General features: G+C 44.9%; 2 protein-coding genes across 25 annotated transcripts in view; both read left to right on the forward strand.

Annotated features, from left to right (window-relative positions):
- The window catches only part of tjp1a (tight junction protein 1a), a 174,938-nt gene extending 172,098 nt beyond the window's left edge, over positions 1-2,840 (forward strand). For all 24 annotated transcript variants that reach the window (XM_031810095.1, XM_031810160.1, XM_031810087.1 and 21 more), the window contains one exon: positions 1,010-2,840. In XM_031810095.1, coding sequence (XP_031665955.1) covers positions 1,010-1,104 — 95 coding nt within the window. In that variant the 3' untranslated portion in view covers positions 1,105-2,840. The remainder of the gene's footprint in view (positions 1-1,009) is intronic.
- A 770-nt stretch (positions 2,841-3,610) lies between these two features.
- Positions 3,611-22,022, forward strand: part of LOC109874472 (protein FAM189A1) — a 139,184-nt gene continuing 120,772 nt past the window's right edge. Inside the window, exon 1 of the mRNA XM_031810206.1 lies at positions 3,611-4,397. Coding sequence (XP_031666066.1) covers positions 4,173-4,397 — 225 coding nt within the window. The 5' untranslated portion in view covers positions 3,611-4,172. The remainder of the gene's footprint in view (positions 4,398-22,022) is intronic.

Genomic DNA, 22,022 nt, shown 5'->3' on the forward strand with positions numbered 1-22,022 from the left:
TTTAGGCTCTACTTGTGTCTTGCTCCTCACTGAGTCTGACTCCTTTCTAGTTGGGTGCTGAGCTGCCCAGGCCCAATGGGAGTTTCCAGTAAGGAAGCAGCATAGTGTGTGGCTTAATGGTCTTGGTTTGGAATGGTTCTGAAAGAAGTCTGCTCACAGACAGGGGAGATTCAATCCAAACCACACATGATCAGTTTGCTTCTGACAAAACATTACCTTAATGTACTGATGTCATTATGAGTTTCACAGTGAACATTCCTCCTGCTGCACTGACTAATTGTGAACCTCTAACAAATAATCGGAGTCATTGACAATTGATCTGAGTAAAATCAGTTAAACACCTCTTGGTCCTCATATGGATCCTATCTGATAGGACCTGTCATTGCTAAAATCCCTTTGATATTTAGGCGTAATTACACTATAATGATTAGGATGCATTATCCTCACTTGTGATGTCCTATCAGAACAACAAAGCATGCTAAAAGCCTGCAATTGTACTTTGATCTGTACTTTGTACTTTGATCTGAAGATCTCATATAACTCACTTTACTCACATGGCCCCGAGGGAATGAAAGCAATTATCTGAAATAACGGTGCTTTAAAATGCAACTGCATTGTGGTTTGGAAGAAACAGTTTTGAGTCTAAAGCCATTTTTTAAAACAATTATTGAAACGTGTTCTTCTGTGGAGGCAATACTCTTGGCTCAAGGCCTGGGCTTGGGCCATTAATCGCAAATTACAGTCGCTGCCAGTACATACTCTATCCTTAAGAGCTATAATTTGAAATCAAGAGTGGTTTTAGCAATGTAATGTGAAGTTTACTTCTGTCAAGCTACATCCTACCAAAAACAGCATGTATATATGGCTTTAATGGAACAGAGTGTGTTTTAGTTTAGTGTTTGGAGCTTGCTGGTTGTCAGTTTAGCAAGAAGTGCATTATGTATTATGAACCTTATACCCTTTCTCCACCTGTTATCATTACCATGTTCCTTCTCTCTCTAACCCTCAGGTGATCCCAAGAGTTGGCAGAATCAGTCTCTCCCTGGAGACCCCAACTACCTGGTGGGAGCCAACTGTGTGTCTGTGCTCATCGACCACTTCTGAAGAGTGCAACAGCTGGCCTGTTACTGAATGTGAAACCATGGGAAAGGATGGATAATACATACATACACACACACACACACACACGCACACCATTTCTCCAGGGGTGGACCATACACAATGATGTATTTACACCCAGTGCTCCTGTGTTGTTTACTGTGCCCATGGAAGATGGAGGGAGACTGAAGTTGCCCCTATGTGCTGTCCTTTAACTCTTTCCGAGGTCTTGAAGAAAATACAAAACACACAACGATTTAACCAGTGATGGAATGCATGCCCTGTGCCACTGAGTAACTCATCACATTATACGCCAAGTTTTAACTTTTAATTGTTACATAACAGGAAAATGGTTTGAGGTTTTTACTTTTGAAGTAGATGGACATACATGTAGGTGTATTTATACTATATATGCATACAGTATATATAGTATATGGTATACATATAATTTTAAATTCAATTCTAGAAATCAGAATTCAAGAATCAGAATTCAACCTTTTTTTCACCTTTTGAATTGGCTGACTTAAAAAGACGGTCATGTTTTTTCAACATTGACAGATTTGTGATGGTTTTGGAATTCGGTGCCAGGGAGGTTGGCAGTAAAGGGATGTCAATGCAGAGCCACATTTTCTAAATGTATGGCTCTGTGGTAATGATTATGGTGATAGTGAAGTAGGCAAGCATCCGCAGAAGAGAAAATGAAGATGAAGGTGGAATACTTTGAGGTGGATTTAAAGCCCAGCTCATGCCTCTAACATGTTCATCCTGTGACTCGAATGGCTCTTCCTTCCTTTCCTTTTTTCTTTCTTTCTGTAAACTGACCTTGGATTCACTTTGTATTGACTACCAGAATTCTACTCCTGCTGTATCAAGATCTATGCATGTGCTATGACTCAGGTCCAGAAGCCTGCTCAGTTCTCTCTCACCATGTTAAAACCCTCTTACATTAACAAGCAGTGATGCCTTATCTGCATATTATTCACTTTTTCAGTAAAAACCTCTGGGTTCTTCTAAGTTATGATGATAAATTATGGACAAATGAAGTTCTCTTGCCATTTTGTCAACCCACTGTATAAATGAACTTGGGTTTAGCGCACAAGAACAATTGAAGCGAATAAAGGTATTATTTCTTTATCTGCTATGCATATGACTTCAGAAGAAAAAGAAAAACATGACAAAAAGACAAGTGGCTGTAAATAAAGTTAGCAGATGGCCTTGGTTCTTGGTTTGTAAATGAACTTTTGTATGTCTTTGTTATTTTGTATAAAACTTAGAGAAAACTGTTTTAAAAAATAAATGAATTGACCATGGTTTACTTTCTAATCTGGTTATACCCTTGAGCCTTGGAACTTGTAACTATTAGCAGTAATAAAATCCACATTTTCTACCAATATATTCACACTACATATAAATAATAATTGTCACACAATCTTTTTATGGTTATTTGCAAAAGAGGAAAGTGCTTGGGTTAAACAACTTTGCAGACCTGTTCTTTAAAAGGGTGTGCTCTGTCTCCCTCATTTATTTGTGATACTGGATGCTGTATTATTTTGTGCCCTGAAATGTATTTTTGTACTAATAGACCATATATTACGGCACACCAGTACTATTTTCTTTATATATGATAACACAGCTTCAATTGGATATTAGCTCTTCACGTGTGGCTGACTCTTTTCTCCTTTGTGACACAATTTTAAGTATACCACTGTATTAATGAATAAAAACATTTTTAAAGTAAAGTCTTTCTGGGGTTTTGTCTTTTTTATTTTTACGAGCCAAATATTCCATTCTAATAGTTTAAAGGATTCTTAGGTGAAATATGTAATCATGTTCGTTTTCTGCTTAGACTGGATTTCTACAGTTTGATCTTCGTCCATTACAAAGCTGGGGGGGAGAGGAGATGAGGTGGCTGCTGTAGAATTTCTATTCTCTTTACATACTGCGGCATGATTTAAGTGCAGTACCAGCTTGGCCGATGCAGATGGTGCTCTAGAGCCCTGTGGCTGTCTCCGCAAGGTCAGCACCACAAGCAGGCTGGTATTCAAAGATTAGGGACTGTTTGCATTACAAATATGGAGAGTATCAACTTGTTTTAAGGCAAATGCATGTTTTTACTCCCAATGTACTAAAAGTGTCTTGTACTTCATCTCAATTGATGGTTCTCAGCCTTTGTGAATCTAATAAAGTAGGCTTGTCTGTATAAATTATAGATGGATCATTCAAACATTTGGTTGGAGGCTATAATTTGAAGAAATGTATGAGAAATTGGTCATTTGAATTCAGACAATTCATAGACATGTCAAAGGATGAGTGCATGGCTTCACAAATGATAAGAGCATGGTCATCTTTTTAATGTTCATATAGTCTAATTATTTGTAGACGCAATCGCATACGGCTATTTTTGGGAAACGAAGTGGCAACGTCGTAGTATTGATTGCCCCAAACACGCTAGCTGCATCTCCTCCTGCCGCCGCGGGTAGTTTGCTGTCTGAAAACCCTGCGCCTGTGTGAAACATCATACCCACGGCCACGCTCTCTGTGCATGGTACCCTGCCGCGCGTTTGACAGCGGAATACTAGAATACTACGTTAAAGGGCGACACTATTCCCGTGTCATTTCAGCTATACGTTTATACTTGCTGAGGTTCTTTAACATGTATCCTGTAGCAGTGAAAATAAGGGAGCATATGATTTGATGGACCATTTCTCAAGCTTTTCCTCGAGAACCCGGTTACCTTAGCCAATAGCGCGTTATCCTGTGTTTTTGCGAAATCGATTTGGGTAGCAGCACAAGAAAGTCACTGCGCATCTCATCCATCACACTGTTGTAGCCTTCAGAATAACCGACAATTACGCATCTGCATCTTGGGATAATTAAACAATTGGAGACTCTTTCAAAGGAACCATTTAGTAGGACTGATGTTATTTGCTTTTTGGACACCGTTGCTTATCAAGCTTAACGTTTGGACATCGGTTACTTGCTTTGCTGTTAGGTGCCACTTTTGGATGCTGATGGAAATAGCTTAACCCATTGTTTTCAATAGCTGATACATACACTCTGTTTTCTTCGTGACAATGCCAGTCCAAGCAATGCCCCGAGGTCGTTCGCTCAGCCCCGCATCCCTGTCCCGTAGCCTCTCCAGACTCAGAGAGTTTCGGACTCGGACTCGGATAATGCTTTCTCTCGGAGTTTCTCAGATGGTTTTGGGAAGTCTGATTTTGGCAGTCAGTTTTGCCGCTCTGGCCCTCACTACCTCACCAAGGGTCAGACATTCGTGTCCATTTTGGGCAGGTTTCTCTGTAAGTATTTCGTTAATTAAGTATTAATATTCATCCAACATGTGAGTTTATGTGTGTGTGTGTGTTTTGTGGCTCACTGTTTATTGTTATTTATAAATTGACCCATTTCGCGGGAAACAGATCTGGAACGTGCTCACACCTGGTAAGCATGTCCAGTTGGGACAACACGTGTTTTATTGTAAATTATGCCATGAATTACTTCGTTGATTGACTGTCACCAACTGAACGGTGCTTTTAAACGCTTTCATTTGGCATTGTGTTGTATAGGCTACAGTAGCCTATTGTGACATAAGCCTACAGATGGCCTATCGTTGTGAAATATCTACTCTCATTTAGGCAAGATTAATGAGGTGATTTTTTTTGTGTCATCTTGTTGCAATTTGTTTGTAATAGTATTGCTCAAAATAAATACTCAGGCATGTTTGGGGCACGGTGTGAAGGATTTCTCTCAGCTAGAACTCAGTGCTATTTTGGCTCATCTTGTTTATGGATGGGAGTATCACATACAGGCTACTGGCTTTGCAACCTTGACTCAGGGGAGACGTAACATAGTAATTTAAATTCCAGGACACTGAAATTAGTATGAAATGTTGTTTGGGATGGTATGTATTAATTTGTGTGATTTCGTATGATATGTTACGAACATAGAATTAGGAATTAGAATACTAGAATGGACATGAACCTTCTTATTATGGGATAAAAGTCCGCCATTTTGATCAGGGAGTTGGTCAACCATGGTTTTGCCAGAACTGAAATAAGATATCGTCTAAATCATGAATTTGAAGAATTTATCTGCACTGTATGTTTGTTAGCTAGCTAGCCAGCTAGTTTTAGAGAAATTATTCAATTCAAATTAACTGCCAATATGCCAACATTCCATTCAAACAATGCAGTGAATCCACCGCCATACACTGGCTGAAATCAGTTGACGATGTAATTTAGATAAAACTTGTCATGTAGCTAGCTAGCTAGCTAAAACAAACAACATGTGTCATTTAGCTTTCTTCATCAGAGATTAGGCTTTTGGAAAGAGCTTGACATTGTCCTGGTAAAGTTGTCAGTCTGACTACTGTCATCACCACTATAGATTGCAAGCAAATCAAACAATATTTGGACATAGCAATCTAATTTATCCTCTGAAAGTTAACTTGTTAACTAGCCATATTCATGTGATCTGTTATTAGCTAGCTAGCCAATTTGACATGGTCCATCAATCAATGTAGCCTATCATGTCTGCCAGCAGTAATTGTGATTAAACACTATTTAAAAACTATGTTGAAATGGGATAATGTTAGCTAACTTCACTACGTAAGTCTACGTTGGTTGCATAAAAAAATATATTGAGGTCTACTCACCACTGTTTAGCCAACTGTACAAAGTTTCTACTGGTAGCTTGCAAAGTAAACAGTAACGTTACTTCGGCAAATGCGCCCTTCGGCTGCTTGACAGGCAGACCCCACAAAGGATGGGGAATTAACCTAAACCACTCATACTTGTCAGGTAAAGTTCACTTTTGTTTTATATCACTCAAATATCCAATTAATTGTGGCCAATATTTAGAGATATTGTGAGGCTACCCTCACGTATCTGAAATTACATGACCAATTGGTATTTACTGATCATGAAAAGCATGCAGTTAGGCCTACTTGCTGTAGATCTATAACTGTGGTGATAGGGTTTTGTTTACTATGTTACGTTTAGTCTATGAGACCAGTCTAAGTTCTACTGAAGTCTGTAGGTTAGAGGTTCATAGCTTGCAGCTGGGCCATCAGTGATGGGGGCTGTTCTTGGTACAGGCACCATGTGGTGCTGGTCATATTTGTCTAACTTTTCCTGTGAAGAGAGTCCCTGTGGAGAGAGTGGTCTTAATATATTTCCCTGTCAATTTGTGTTAAAAGTAGTTTCTCTCTCATTCTCTCACATGCACGGATGCACACACACACACACACACACACACTGTACGGCTCTATGTTCAATGAGCAAGAAATGCACTTTCAAACAACTTCTCGCTTTCATTGTGTACTGTAAAGATTGTCTTAGTGGGACATTGTTTTCTGTGCCTGAAAATGTAATTATAGTTTCTCTAAATATTTATGAAGGCACTCTTCCTTGATTTCCTGCCAGAGATCCAGCCAGTGCATTAAGCTGGGAGGTAGTTCCATTAATTATAGAGGGATAATTGAGGCAGTGTATAGAGGGTGATGGTGGTCTCTGTCACAGGGGATATGTGTGTGTGTGTGTGCTTGTTTGTGTGTTGTCGGAGATAAGCAACCTTGGGGTGAAAGTTCACAGGTCGGGCTATGCTCCTGGAGATCAATTCCTGGGATTCACTCACTCAACAGATATGTACACTACACGGCCAAAAGTTTGTGGACTCCCCTTCAAATTAGTGCATTCGGCTATTTCAGCCACACCCGTTGCTAACAGGTGTATAACATCTAGCACACAGCCATTAAATCTTCATAAACAAATATTGGCAGTATAACGGCCCATACTGAAATGACTTTCAACATGCCAGCATAGGATGTCACCTTTCCAACAAGTCAGTTCGTCAAATTTCTGCCCTGTTAGAGCTGGCCCGGTCAACTGTAAGTGCTGTTATTGTGAAGTGGAAACGTCTAGGAGCAACAACGGCTCAGCCGCGAAGTGGTAGGTCACACAAGCTCACAGAACGGGACCACAGAGTGCTGAAGGGCGTAAAAATCGCCAACTCTCGGATGCAACACTCACTTCCAAGTTCCAAACTGCTTGTCGGGACTTTCATGAAATGGGTTTCCGTGGCCGAGCAGCCGCACACAAGCCTAAGATCACCATGTGCAATTCCAAGCGTCAACTGGAGTGGTGTAAAGCTCGCCGCCATTGGACTTTGGAGCAGTGGAAACGCATTCTCTGGAATTATGAATCACGCTACACTATCTGGCAGTCCGACAGACAAATCTGTGTTTGGCGGATGCCAGGAGAACGCTCCCTGCCAAACTGTAAAGTTTGGTGGAGGAGGAATAATGGTCTGGGGCTGTTTTTTATGGTTCGGGCTAGCCGCTTAGTTCCAGTGAAGGGAAATCTTAACGCTACAGATGAAATTACATTCTAGATGATTCTGTGCTTCCAACTTTGTGGCAACAGTTTGGGGAAAGCCCTTTCCTGTTTCAGCATGCAATGCCCCCGTGCACAAATCGAGGTCCATACAGAAATGGTTTGTCGAGATCGCATGGAAGAACTTGACTGGCCTGCATAGAGCCCTGACCTTAACCCAATCGAACATCTTTCTAATGAATTGGAAAGCCGAATGCAAGCCAGGCCTAATCGCCCAACATCAGTGCCCAACCTCACTAATGCTCTTGTGGCTGAATGGAAGCAAGCCCCCGCAGTAATGTTCCAACATCTAGTGGAACACCTTCCCAGAAGAGTGAAGGTTGTTATAGTATCAAAGGGGGGACCAACTCCACATTAATGCCCATGATTTTGGAATGAGATGTTCGACGAGCAAGTGTCCACTTACTTTTAGCCATGTAGTGTATGCATGCTGAACACATATAAACCCAACATGCAACAATTTCAACGATTCTTTTGAGTTACAGTTCATGTAAGGAAAACAGTCAATTGAAATAAATTCATTAGGCCCTAATCTATGGATTCCACATGCCTGTTTAGGGGCGTAGCCATAGGTGGGCCTGGGAGGGCAGAGGCCCACCAACTTGGGAGCCAGGCCCACCCACTGGGGAGCCAAGCCCAGCCAATCAGAATAATTTTTTACCCACAAAGGGTTTTATTACAGACAGAAAAACTCCTCTGTTTCATCAGCTGTCCGGGTGGCTGGTCTCAGACGATGCAGAATTCAGATGTGGAGGTCCTGGGCTGGTGTGGTTGCACGTGGTTTGCATTTGTGAGTCCGGTTTGACGTACTGCTAAATTAGTTGGAGGTGGCTAATGGTGGTGAAATTAACATACAATTATCTGGCAACAACTCTGGTGGACATTCCTGCTGTCAGCATGACAATTGCATGCTCCCTTAAAACTTGAGACATCAAGTGGCTTTGTGTTGTGTGACACAAATGCACAATTTAGAATGGCCTTTTATTGTCCCCAGCACAAGGTGCACCTGTACAATGATCATGTTGTTTAATCAGCTTTTTGATATGCCACACCTGTCAAGTGGATGGATTATCATGGCAAAGGAGAAATGCTCACTAACTGGGATTTAAACAAATTTGTGCACAACATTTTAGAGAAATAAGCTTTTTGTGCATATATAACACTTCTGGGATATTTTAATTCGGCTCATGAAACATGGGACCAACACTTTACATGTTGTGTTTTTATTTGTGTTCATTGTAGTTAGGGAAAGCTTGCCTTTCTATTATGTCTGTTTTTAAGGGGAAAGCAGTTTGTACGATAAACGTGAGCATGTGGTGGAGCAAGGAAATCTAAGCATTGTTACTCATTGTTTGGTATGAAACATAAGTTGTTCTTCTTACTAGGCTGTTAAATAACTCCATGCTGAATTCTGTGTGTCTGTGTCCGAGGCTGATTTCCTTCCCTCACTTCATTGTTCATGTAAACATTTTTAAAAGTCCTCTGCTGCTGGAACTTGAGTCACTTCCCCCAGCCCCACCGACTGCTTCATTCTCACCCTCAGTTGTTCAAGCAGTGTGGCCAGGGGTGCAACTTTCACTGGAGATGGGGAGGACATGACGCCACCATATTCTGAAATTGCATTTTTTTCCCCTCCAGTTTTATCATTGAGATGTGATACAAAACGCGACACAAGTGTGCTTTAGGACCATGCGGACACCTCAGATTGGTCGTGTAGGCTGTTTTCCGGGTTCAGACCGCTTTATTTAGGACCTCATGACACCACAGAGTGTGCGGACAGGCTGTGTGAAGGCAAAGCTTCTGAAAGGCTGGCGTATAGGACCAGCACAGGAGAGATGAACAGAGGCAGCTGCTGTCTGTGTTGCGCTTTTTCTCTGAGTTGTAAAAGCAAGCAGAGCAGAAACTGGCTACTCTTTAGTTGACTGATCTAGCAGGCAAGGTAACTGCTGTTTGACAGAAAACATTTTATTTATTCCCAGTGCTGAGCTAGTACTGCAACTGACATGCTACATTAGCTAAGGGTTTCATCCCCTCTCGACTGAAGTGAATTAACTACTAGTAGCTAGTTAGCTAGCTAGTAGCTACCACAGCTAGCTATCTGTCAGGTAGCAGTATCTAACAGCTGTTGTGTATATGGAAATGTTTTGTAGCCTTTGTTTTGTCTCGTATCAACAGAAGTACATTTTATGATGTACCATTAGCTAGAACTAGCCAAAGGTTGGCTAACGTTAGCTAGCTAGTGTCACGCCCTGGTCTTAGTATTTTGTGTTTATATATTTATTTGGTCAGGCCAGGGTGTGACATGGGTTTATTTTGTGTTGTGTTTTTGTATTGGGGTTTGGTCCGTGTGTGGTGGGTGATTCTGTTACGGCTTTCTTCCGTCGAAGGAGAACCTCAGGCAGCCATCGTTGTCTCTGATTGGGAACCATATTTAGGTAGCCTGGGTTTCACTGTGTGTTTGTGGGTGATTGTTCCTGTCTCTGTGTGTTTTTATTCACCAGACAGGCTGTATTAGGTTTAGCATAGTCTATGGCTGCCTGAGGTTCTCAATCAGAGTCAGGTGATTCTCGTTGTCTCTGATTGGGAACCATATTTAGGTAGCCTGGGTTTCACTGTGTGTTTGTGGGTGATTGTTCCTGTCTCTGTGTGTTTGTATTCACCAGACAGGCTGTATTAGGTTTTCACATTTCCGTTTGTTGTTTTTGTATTTGTTCGTATTTTCGTTCATTAAACATGTATCGAACTAACCACGCTGCATTTTGGTCCGACTCTCCTTCGACGGAAGAAAGCCGTAACAGAATCACCCACCACACACGGACCAAGCAGCGTGGTGTGGTGACAGGCAGCGACAGCAGAAACAGCGAAAGGAGGAATGGACATGGGAAGACGTTTTGGATGGCAAAGGTTGTTACACTTGGGAGGAGATACTGGCTGGAAGAGATCGCCTCCCATGGGAACAGATGGAGGCACTTAGGAGAGCAGAGGCAGCCGGAGATAGGAGCCGACGATACGAGGGAACACGGTTGGCAAGGAAACCCGAAAGTCAGCCCCAAAAATGTCTTGGGGGGGGGGGGGGCTCAGGGAGAGTGTGGTAGAGTCAGGGTTCAGACCTGAGCCAACTCCCCCCGTTTATCGTGAGGAGCAGCGATCGAAGGACTTAGGACCTTAGGGACCCTGGGCACAGCCTGGTGAATATCGACGCCCCAAAGAAGGACTGGAGGCGAAGAAAGCGGAGAGGCGCTGGTATGAAGAGGCAGCACGGCGACGCGGATGGAAGCCCGAGAGTCCGCCCCAAAAATGTATTGGGGGGGGGGGCTCAGGGAGAGTGTGGCAGAGTCAGGGTTTAGACCTGAGCCAACTCCCCCTGTTTATCATGAGGAGCCAAGGAGGAGACCAGAAACAGAGCCGGTGTTGGAGGTGAGTGAAGCAGAGACTGTGAAGGAGTTAATGGGGAAAGTGGAGGAGAGAGTTATGAGGGAGTTGCTAGTTTGGTGCTTTAGGTATGATATTCGTCCGACGGAGCGTGTCGGGGATTTGATGGCACCTGGGTCAGCGCTCCATACTCGTCCTGAGGTGCATGTTAGTCGGCTGGTGAAGAGTGTGCCTGCCTCACGCACTAGGCCTCCTGTGTACCTACCTAGCCTTGCACGTCCTGTGCCAGTCCTGCTCTCAGGCTCTCCAGTACACCTTCACGGTCCGGTCCATCCAGTGCCACCTCCACACACCAGTCCTCCGGTGGCAGCTCCCCGCACCAGGCTTCCTGTGCATGTCCTCTACCCAGTGCCAGCACCACGCACCAGGCCTTCAGTGCGCCTCGCCTGTTTAGCGCTGCCAGAGCCTTTCTCCTCTCTAGCCCTGCCGGAGCCTCCCGCCTGTTCAGTGCAGCCAGAGCCTTCCTCCTCTACAGCGCTGCCGGAGCCTCCCGCCTGTTCAGCACAGCCAGAGCCTTCCTCCTCTACAGCGCTGCCGGAGCCTCCCGCCTGTTCAGCGCAGCCAGAGCCTTCCTCCTCTACAGCGCTGCTGGAGTCTCCTGCCTGTTCAGCGCAGCCAGAGCTGCCAGCCTGCATGGAGCAGCCTGAGCTGCCAATCTGCATGGAGCAGCCAGAGCTGCCAGTCTGCATGGAGCAGCCAGAGCCGCCAGTCTGCATGGAGCAGCCAGATCTGCCAGTCAGCCAGACTCTTCCAGATCTGCCAGTCAGCCAGACTCTTCCAGATCTGCCAGTCAACCAGACTCTTCCAGATCTGCCAGTCAACCAGACTTCCAGATCTGCCAGTCAACCAGACTTCCAGATCTGCCAGTCAACCAGACTCTTCCAGATCTGCCAGTCAACCAGACTCTTCCAGATCCGCCAGCCAGCCAGGATCTGCCGGAGCAAACTACCTGCCTGAGCTTCCTCTCAGTGCTGAGCTTCCTCTCAGTGCTGAGCTTCCTCTCAGTGCTGAGCTTCCCCTCAGTGCTGGGCTTTCCCTCAGTGCTGGGCTTTCCCTCAGTGCTGGGCTTTCCCTCAGTGCTGAGCTTCCCCTCAGTCCCGAGCTGCCCCTCAGTCCCGAGCTGCCCCTCAGTGCTGAGCTACCCCTCAGTCCCGAGCTTCCCCTCAGTCCCGAGCTTCCCCTCAGTCCCGAGCTTCTACCTCAGTCCCGAGCTGCCCCTCAGTCCAGTGGGGTCCTTGGTGAGGGTTATTAGGCCTAGGTCGGCGGCGAGGGTCGCCAATCAAAGGACTCGTTACAGGGGGACTAAGACTTGGTTGGAGTGGGGTCCACGTCCCGAGCCGGAGCCGCCACCGTGGACTGATGCCCACCCGGACCCTCCCCTATGGGTTTTAGTGTGCGGCCGGGAATTCGCACCTTGGGGGGGGGGGGGGGGTTCTGTCACGCCCTGGTCTTAGTATTTTGTGTTTATATATTTATTTGGTCAGGCCAGGGTGTGACATGGGTTTATTTTGTGTTGTGTTTTTGTATTGGGGTTTTAGTGGTATTGGGATTGTGGCTGAGTAGGGGTGTCTAGCATAGTCTATGGCTGCCTGAGGTTCTCAATCAGAGTCAGGTGATTCTCGTTGTCTCTGATTGGGAACCATATTTAGGTAGCCTGGGTTTTTGTTCCTGTCTCTGTGTGTTTGTATTCACCAGACAGGCTGTATTAGGTTTTCACATTTCCGTTTGTTGTTTTTGTATTTGTTCGTATTTTCGTTCATTAAACATGTATCGAACTAACCACGCTGCATTTTGGTCCGACTCTCCTTCGACGGAAGAAAGCCGTAACAGCTAGCTCACTAACTTTAGCTATTATATTTGCCTCAATCACACTAGACCTGAATCAAATGATGAAACCAGCGATTGAAGATCGATATTCTGCACAGTCAGTACACGACACTATGCTCATCATCATAGCAGGATCAGATGGAGACAGGTGTCCCTGCCGGGTCAGACAGCCAGGGAAGACCAGTCTACGGAGCTCAAGTGAATTTTGCAGTATATTATAACAATCAGTGAATGGATACAAAGTTCCATCTTGAGTTGATTGGTAGCCTACAGTCTGGGATCTGGGCATAATGGACATTTCAATTATTGAACCATTAATATTATTTTTGAATAATATAATGTATAAATGTACAACAAGGTAATTCTGTGTAATGCCTCATCTTAGAAGGATAAGATGGTGACAGTGGTCTCATCAGGGTCAGGCAGCCAGGGAAGACCAGTCTGTGCTGGAGGTGAGGTCAGGCAGCCAGGGAAGACCAGTCTGTGCTGGAGGTGAGGTCAGGCAGCCAGGGAAGACCAGTATGTGCTGGAGGTGAGGTCAGACAGCCAGGGAAGACCAGTCTGTGAAGGCGCAGAGGTGAACTTTTGCAGATACAACCCTTTATTCTCTATCATACACATATCATGCACTCAGAAATTGTATTATTCTGCTTGATGTGTAAAACACAAAAGGGGACTTATTTGCATATGTTATGGTCTTGTGAAGGCTGGCTGAATTCTGGCAAAGATGTTATTTTATATCAGCATGTCTACAGATTCTCCCTTCTCCCTGTTTTTGTTTGTTTGGAAATGTTGATACTGGAGACTGTCATTAGAAGAAACTGTGTAACCTAGCATTTATAGCGGCTAAAAAATGCATTGCCATTAATTGGAAAGTTGTTTATCCTCCCACAATGTCACAAGGGATGGCAGGAATGTCAAGTTATGTATCACTAGATTTGATTTATTACAAGATTAAGGATATACTGGGCAAGGTCTGGATGCCTTATATGGAATACTGTACGACAAAAAGAGTCTGCATTGAAAACATGCCCACGTAAGGGGAGATACTGTACCTATTTAGGCAATCCCTAGCTGCTGGGCTGCTCAGTCCTGGCCCGCAGGGTCTGCCATACCATTGGTTGTCACTCTGGCCTTGGCCTAACACACCTGAAACCAATAATGAATGTTTCACTAATATCCAAAAGCTGAGTGGGGTGTGTTGGTTTGGGGTGCTGCAGGGCCGTAGACCTCTAGGGACAGGACGGGGGGACCCAGCTATATTGTTTGCAAGTAAAAAGAGCTCTACGGTACTATTAGGCCTATGATATTAATTATATGGAGGATGTACTGTTTCTGTGTGTTAATGTATGTGTAGGTGTATGTGTGTTTTTATTCAACTTTTCTTTTCCAAACCCTTCCTTTGAGACATATATATATATATATATTTGAATTAAAAGGAAGTTGTGTTGTTGGGGAGAGAGTTGAGTTATTGACTAGACTGGTGGGGGTCGGGCGTGCAGGTGGCTCGGGCTGGCTGGGCTGGCTGGGCTGGCTGGGCTGGCTGGGCTGGCTGGCTGGGCTGGCTGGGCTGGCTGGCTGGGCTGGCTGGGCTGGCTGGGCTGGCTGGCTGGGCTGGCTGGCTGGCTGGCTGGCTGGCTGGCTGGGCTGGCTGGCTGGGCTGGCTGGCTGGGCTGGCTGGCTGGCTGGGCTGGCTGGCTGGCTGGCTGGGCTGGCTGGCTGGCTGGCTGGCTGGCTGCTGGCTGGGCTGGCTGGCTGGGCTGGCTGGCTGGGCTGGCTGGCTGGGCTGGCTGGGCTGGCTGGCTGGGCTGGCTGGCTGGCTGGCTGGCTGGGCTGGCTGGCTGGCTGGCTGGCTGGGCTGGCTGGCTGGCTGGCTGGCTGGGCTGGCTGGGCTGGCTGGCTGGGCTGGCTGGCTGGCTGGCTGGGCTGGCTGGCTGGCTGGCTGGGCTGGCTGGCTGGCTGGGCTGGCTGGCTGGCTGGGCTGGCTGGCTGGGCTGGCTGGGCTGGGCTGGCTGGCTGGCTGGGCTGGCTGGCTGGCTGGCTGGCTGGCTGGCTGGCTGGCTGGGCTGGCTGGCTGGCTGGCTGGCTGGGCTGGCTGGCTGGCTGGCTGGCTGGCTGGGCTGGCTGGGCTGGCTGGCTGGCTGGCTGGGCTGGCTGGCTGGGCTGGCTGGCTGGCTGGCTGGCTGGCTGGCTGGCTGGCTGGCTGGCTGGCTGGCTGGCTGGCTGGCTGGCTGCTGGCTGGCTGGCTGGCTGGCTGGGCTGGCTGGCTGGGCTGGCTGGCTGGGCTGGCTGGGCTGGCTGGGCTGGCTGGCTGAAATGTGATATAGTGGATGTCTTGATAAAGACAATCAAAAGTCTTTGTACTTTATTTGTAAGAGTTCATTTGTCAGGCTATTTGTTAAAGGTACAACACAATATTGATTATTGAATTATCATTGATCTAGTTCAGTCTTATCAATCACTTAAACATATTTAATAATATTTCTACCTAGCTCGATGACTGTGGGCATTTTTTCTTACTTTTTGTTGTTCTGAATAGAGACGGCTAGAAGGGCCATGGGTCATATTAGATTGTGTAGAAAAGCAGGAAATTAGCTTTAGATGCCCCCAAAAATGTAAGGAACCCCCCCCCCCCCCCCCTTCTAAAACCAAAGTTGCGCCCCTGAGTGTGCAGTGTGTGAGTGAGAGAAAAAGCACCTTAATCATTACTCAGTGCACCGGGGAAAGTCATTGTTGTTGGCCACAACAAAGTACGTTAAAGTAAAGGTTTTATTTAACTAGCTAACGCTGGGTAGTTCTGGCTGTGTGAGAAACTGATAGGGAATGTTTTGAAGCCCAAAATACTTGCTAGCTACAGAATTACTTGCACAATCAATCACTGCCTTAGTCTTATTCATAGGGTCAGCAAGTTAGCAATGGGTATGCCACCAATCAAGAAGAGAGAAAAAAGGAGGACCTACGAGTTTTTTTAAAGGAGTGCAAAGGACTTTAAGTAAGGTTCTTGACAACTGCCCCCACACCACCCCTGGCAAACTAGCAGGAACATTTCAGTGCTTTCAGGTTAGTTGTCTTTAACTTCATCACAGTGATTATGGGTCATAAATGTGTGTTCCATGTGTTAAGACTTTATTTGGTCATCATGATCATGGCAAAGAGTGACAGCCATGAACAGACAGACAGGCAGAGAGAGAGAGAGAGAGAGAGGCCACAAACCAAAAGGTAAGCTAGTGAGAAGTGCTTCTCCATGCCCATAGAGTTCATAGCCTGATGATTCGTCATGGTGGGAATCAATCTGAATTATCATGTATTATCTCTGATGAAATGATAGCATCTTAGGTCTAAAGGGTGTACTGCATGTGTTAACTTCATCCAGGAGAGAGGCAGCCATGGTAAAAACCACGGGCAAACACAGACATACAGAGAGAGAGAGAGAGAGAGAGAGAGAGAGAGAGAGAGAGGCAAGATAGTGAGAAGTGCCCCTACAAGCTAATTGTGTAGAGTGGAGATTTTAATTTCAGTTTGACCTTTCATGCCTACCTTTAACAAAAATATATACCGTTTTTATGTGTATGTTGCTGGTTATTATTACAGTATAATAATTATTATAAGTTAAAATACATTATGTTTCCTACCATACAGTGTGTAGAGCATCAGTAGTAACAACCTGACATACTGTAGGGGAAGTGAGAAAAATACTGGGAAATTCATCATACAGTACCAGAGAATGAGTAGAACATATTTGTTTAATTGAATATGTTCTGTACATAATGAATGGTCCTAAGACTGATTGGACTGTACCAGAGTAAGTGCCCCTCTGTAAGTCCCACTTTAGCCTTGTAAATGTTCCCATTTGTAAGTAAAGTTTTTGTCTGTATCCTTTTCTCAAAAGTCACCAGAAATTAGTATTTAAAAGCAATCCTAGACCCCTGTAAAAAAAAAAAAAACACACCCCACCGGCAGAGTTGCTCCTACGCCCCTGTTGTGTTTGTCCAGAGGCAGTGTGTGTGAAGCTGATTGGTATGAAAACAAAATGTGTAGAGGAGTCTCTTCTCATCTACACATTCATTCTGGAGGTATACAGACTTATATTTATAAAATGTGGTGAGTAGTTGACTCAAAGAGAGAGAAGGACAATAGTTGAACAGTTTTTAACAAATTCATTTCTTCAAAAATTAAGGAGAAGCAGGAGAGAGAGAGCTAACTATATTTTGTTGTATTTTTTCTTCACTTTCACTTACTTATCTAGAGAATGCAGCTAGCTAATTTAGCTTACTCAGACACCCAGCTCAAACAGAGAGTGATGCTATGTTAGCTAACTGGCTATGGATATCCAACACTGGAACTTTATCCAGTTTTATTCATTTATTGCCACCGGGCCCCACCGGTTGGTGGCCCCACCCGCATGATTGTAGCGGGTTTACTAACACATTAGTTCTAGTAGCTATGTTGACTGTGAAGTTAGCTAATATGGTGACAATGATGTAGGCCGTGTGTAGCGGATAGTTGTTAGAGGTTATGATATCAAGGTTTGGCTTGGAATGTTTTTTTTTGCCTGCTCACAGACAGCTGATGTGTTGTGCACTGAAATCCACAAGCGAAGGGAAAAGGTGAGATGAGGAGAGTGTGTATATGCAAGAAGGATTTAAAGAGCAAAGTGATCATGCTGTTTATATGTGGCTGCTCTGAATGTGAACTGGGTTTGCATGTGATCAGGGTGTATTCATTCTAACGATCCTATTGAAAACAAAGATATTTCTTAAATGTAAGCAAACACAACGAAACGGGAATTACATACCTGATCAGCCAGATGAGGTCAAGAGTGTGCAAGGCAGTATTGAATGTGTCACTGTCTGTCACCTTGATTAGTCAAGTTTTTCTCTCAACCTGTGCCCCCACTTTGTAAACTTTCATTCATTGGCTAGGTTGTAGCAACCTCATAATGTGTATAGGGACAATTCAAGTAACCTTAACCTATTGATGTTACATTGAGCTGGGTGAATGGAATATGAATGACAGTCATCCAATATGCTGTAATAGAAATAAGGCCATGCTCATAAAAAAAATTATAATGGTGGGCTCCCAAATGGTGCAGCGTTCTAATGGTGCAGTGCTTGAGGCATCACTACAGACCCGGGTTTCGATCCCAGGCTGTGTCACATTCGGCCGTGACTGGGAGACCCATGAGGCGGTGCACAATTGCCTCAGCTTTGTATGGGTTGCTTTATTACTCTGTGTGTTTGTACTATACAAGTGTACTGTTAGTGGCCGGTAAGGATGGTTTTACTTTGCTTCCTCCACGTTGGAGTCTTCCAGGGCCTGATGTAAGTGGCAGCCCAGAACAAACCAATGTTTCTGGGTCAGTGCCCATCACTCTGCTCCCCAGAGGTGGAAGACTTCTTCAGAATAGGTATTCTGTATTCTCAGACTGCCTGATTAGAGTGAAGAAATGAACACGGTCTCTAAACATGCCCCTCTCTCTCCTCTCTCCATCCACCCTGCTCCTCCACCCCTATCAGCATCCGGACACAAAGAGTCTGGGCTCTGTCGCTGGCCACAGCAGGACAACAGGCAGTGCGGGGGATCTGTGTGTGTGTGTGTGTGTGTGTGTGTGTGTGTGTGTGTGTGTGTGTGTGTGTGTGTGTGTGTGTGTGTGTGTGTGTGTGTGTGTGTGTGTGTGTGTGTTTATGCATGGCTTTTAGACCACACATGCAGAGTCTGAACGAACAAATCAGTGTGTCGTCCTCTACCACTTTGTGTGATCTACCATCTTGCTAATTACTACTGTTTGGATGGTGGAATTAATGGAATGGGTTTATATACTGTAGCGCTATTCCAAAACTAATAGACCTATGAAATATTTATCATCCATAAATCTGTTGCATAACGTGTGGAAATGTCAGGTCAGACAGATTGTTAATCTTATTGAGAAAGCAATAAGTAGAAGAAATGGCAGCAATCGATTTAAGAAACCTTTGCCAAGCCAATAATAGCTATTTTCAGAGAACGTCAGTGAGGGGAGAGAATTGACAGCAGGGTGGTGGGTTGTGGTGGGCTGTGAAAGCTGTTCAATGGAATGCCAACAGTAGGCCGGGCCAACCAGATCGACTGCAGTCCACAGCTCAATGCTAAATGTCCTCTGACCCGGCCATGACACATTCCTTATAGAGCCAAACTACTGTAGACCTGTCAGACATGAATTACTTATTAGAGTAGCAACAGCATATCTATACTAGAATAACAACATTGAAATGCGAAGCATTAGGAGGGACTGGTGGTGCTTTAGCTGCTCAAGCGGTCCTCATACAGTACTGCGTATTGCTGTACCCACTAATATGAACAGCACCATAAATGTCATGACTGCGTCTGAGCAACTCTTAAATGCCAGCTGTCTGAATGTTGAATCCATCTCAATGGTGCTTGACAGGCAGAGACAGACCTGTTTCCCTCCCTGTCGGTGTGCTGCTTCTAATATGATTTGGTTGGCTCCATAACTCACTCCAGTAAAATGGGAGGAGAGGAATGAGAGATTGCGTTAAGGTTGGATGTAAATCCAGCAGACCGGTTGAGTGTCTCCTCTGTCTCCTGTGGCTCCAGTGGATAGGGACAGTTCAGCACAACCTGCCAAATCACACACAGTTCTGTGGAGTAGAGTAGCCACAGTGAACGGTGTGTCCTGCTCACAGCTGATATCCAGGCCTGTGACTAAGTGTGTGTGAGTGAAGACAGCTTCACTGATTCCTAACAGTTCTTCAGGCAGCTCTCTGGCCCGGGCCAACAGAACAGAAGCTCAGAGGATATCCTGTTCTGTTCAGGAGCTCTGCTCTACTCTCCACTGGCGCTGTGTTACTAATTATTAACACCCACTTGAGAACATACATCAATAGTCTGATAATATTATATTGTTGCCGACTGGCTGCTGCTGACTACCTGTTGGAGAGTGGATGTTGAAAACCCAGAGAGAGAATTCGGTGTCCCACTTCTGAATGGTGTTAGCATTAGAAATAGCCCCGCTTCCTGTTTCACTCTATTACTGCTGCTGGGGAAATGCTTTTGTGGGATTTCTTGCATGAATGAATGTATTAGAACAGATTCACAACATTATGTTCACTAGTCAAACTGCTACATAACCCCTTGCTTCAGGATTACTTTGATGTGTAAAACATTATACAGTATTTACTCATCCGAGCAGTAGGGAGTTTGGGGGGAGGTTGGGGAACGACCACAATACTGTCACACTGAGTTGGTTTGTTATAGACCTTAAACTCTAGTCTTGAAGAGAGAGAGAAAGAGAGGGAAAGAGAGAAAGAGGGCGAGCATAAGTAATCAAGTTGTTTAAGTGTCTGGGTGTGTGCCGAGCCTAATTCGTTCAGATGGAAGGTGGAGGGTGATTTGTACTGCGTGTCAGATGCTGACAGGCCCAGTGCCCCTCTGGTGCTTGGAGTTACAGCATAAGCACGTGCTCCCTCATTTATTCAGCCCACTAGTCTAGTCCGCCGTGTGATTCACACAGAGCTCCTAATGCGCTGAGCCTCGGCATGAGCAGGTAACAATTCTCTATTGGTTAGAGGCCAGGTACCTACCAACACCATGCTGAGCCTCTCTCTCTCTCTCAATTTCAATTTAAGGGGCTTTATTGGCATGGGATACATATGTTAACATTGCCAAAGCAAGTGAAATAGATAATTAACAAAAGTGAAATAAACAAAACAAATGTTACAGCAAACATCACACTTACAAACGTTCCAAAAGAATAAAGGCATTTCAAATGTCATATTATGTCTATATACAGTGTTGTAATGATGTGCAAATAGTTACAGTACAAAAGGAGAAAGAAATTAACATACATACCTGTATATGTTGTATTTACAATGGTGTTTGTTCTTCACTTGCTTGCCCTTTTCTTGTGGCAACATGTCACAAATCTTGCTGCTGTGATTGCACTCTGTGGTATTTCACCCAATAGATATGGGAGTGTATAAACATTGGATTTGCTTTCAAATTCCCAGGACCTCTTCTCCAGGTCTCTCTCTCTCATTATCCAGCATACCCAAATTCTAACCTTGAAATGATAGAACTCTAGAATCAGGTACATTTCAAGCCCCGTCAGTTTAAAATGAGTGGACACGTAAAGTTACAGTATATTCAGGAACACAGACATCTGCCCGGCTGCTACAGAGTTGTTAGTGTAGTGTATGTGTGATAAGTGTGTACACAGTATGTGTTTCCGGCCCTATTGCTGTGTTGTATACTTTAGGATTGTTTTGGGCTGCACTGTCTAACTGTAGGTTTTATTCAATATCTAACTCCAATCCCACATCCTGAAATCTCCTCCACCATGGCCATAATGTGACGAGGAGCAGAGCGGATGACACACAGGGCTGAGGGGGTAATGCTCTGTTCTGTGTGGGAGAGAATGGCTTTCTTCTCTGAGCAGTGGCTAATTTACCCACCCACCAACCACTTCATCACGTCATTACCCTGCACTAAACAAGCAGAGAAACGAGCTGCTATGAGATTTACTGTACGTTTACCTCTGTGAGCAGAGATCTTTGTTTTTACCCTCAGTTGGACGTTGAGATGGTTTCCTACCTATGGTTTTGCTTGTGCATAACATACCATCTGCTCTCTCTGTGTACGTACTGTACAATAGGTTATGTGTCTCCAGACATGAATGCTAGTCCCAGCAGCACATGACATGATTAACGATTGCTGATTGAGTTTGCATCTCTTAAATTATGGGGTTGGATTTCTGTTTAGGCTCCTTTGTTGTGGTGTGTGCAAACAGGGCGAGCACTCTTCCTGCTCCTCTTTGTGTGTGTGTGTGTGTGTGTGTGTGTGTGTGTGTGTGTGTGTGTGTGTGTGTGTGTGTGTGTGTGTGTGTGTGTGTGTGTGTTTCGGGGGGGTTGAGTAATGGAGATGTCATGTAGTGGGGTTCTGCTGTAGATTGGACTGACAGCTGAGAGGCGCTGGGCTCCAGATGCAAGAGGAGAATAGTCAAGCAGAAAGCAGGAGAGCAGGAGAGAAGGGCACTGGCCAGCCAGGTACCTGAGAGCTAATGGGAAAATCTATCACAGACAACTGCCATTGTAATTAATGTGTGATGTGAAGAAGGTCTATGTGCTGTTCCCTGAGGAGATCTGATTCTCCACACATCTCTCTATATCTCTCTCTCTCATCCCTCGTCGCCACCACAGAGGAACCACCATGAACTACAGGTGGTAGACTAGCTACTGTTTTATGGATAAAATCATTCAAATGTCATTCAAATATTAG

The sequence above is a fragment of the Oncorhynchus kisutch genome, linkage group LG3 (genome assembly GCF_002021735.2).
Source record: "Oncorhynchus kisutch isolate 150728-3 linkage group LG3, Okis_V2, whole genome shotgun sequence".
Classification (NCBI taxonomy): Eukaryota; Metazoa; Chordata; class Actinopteri; order Salmoniformes; family Salmonidae; genus Oncorhynchus; species Oncorhynchus kisutch.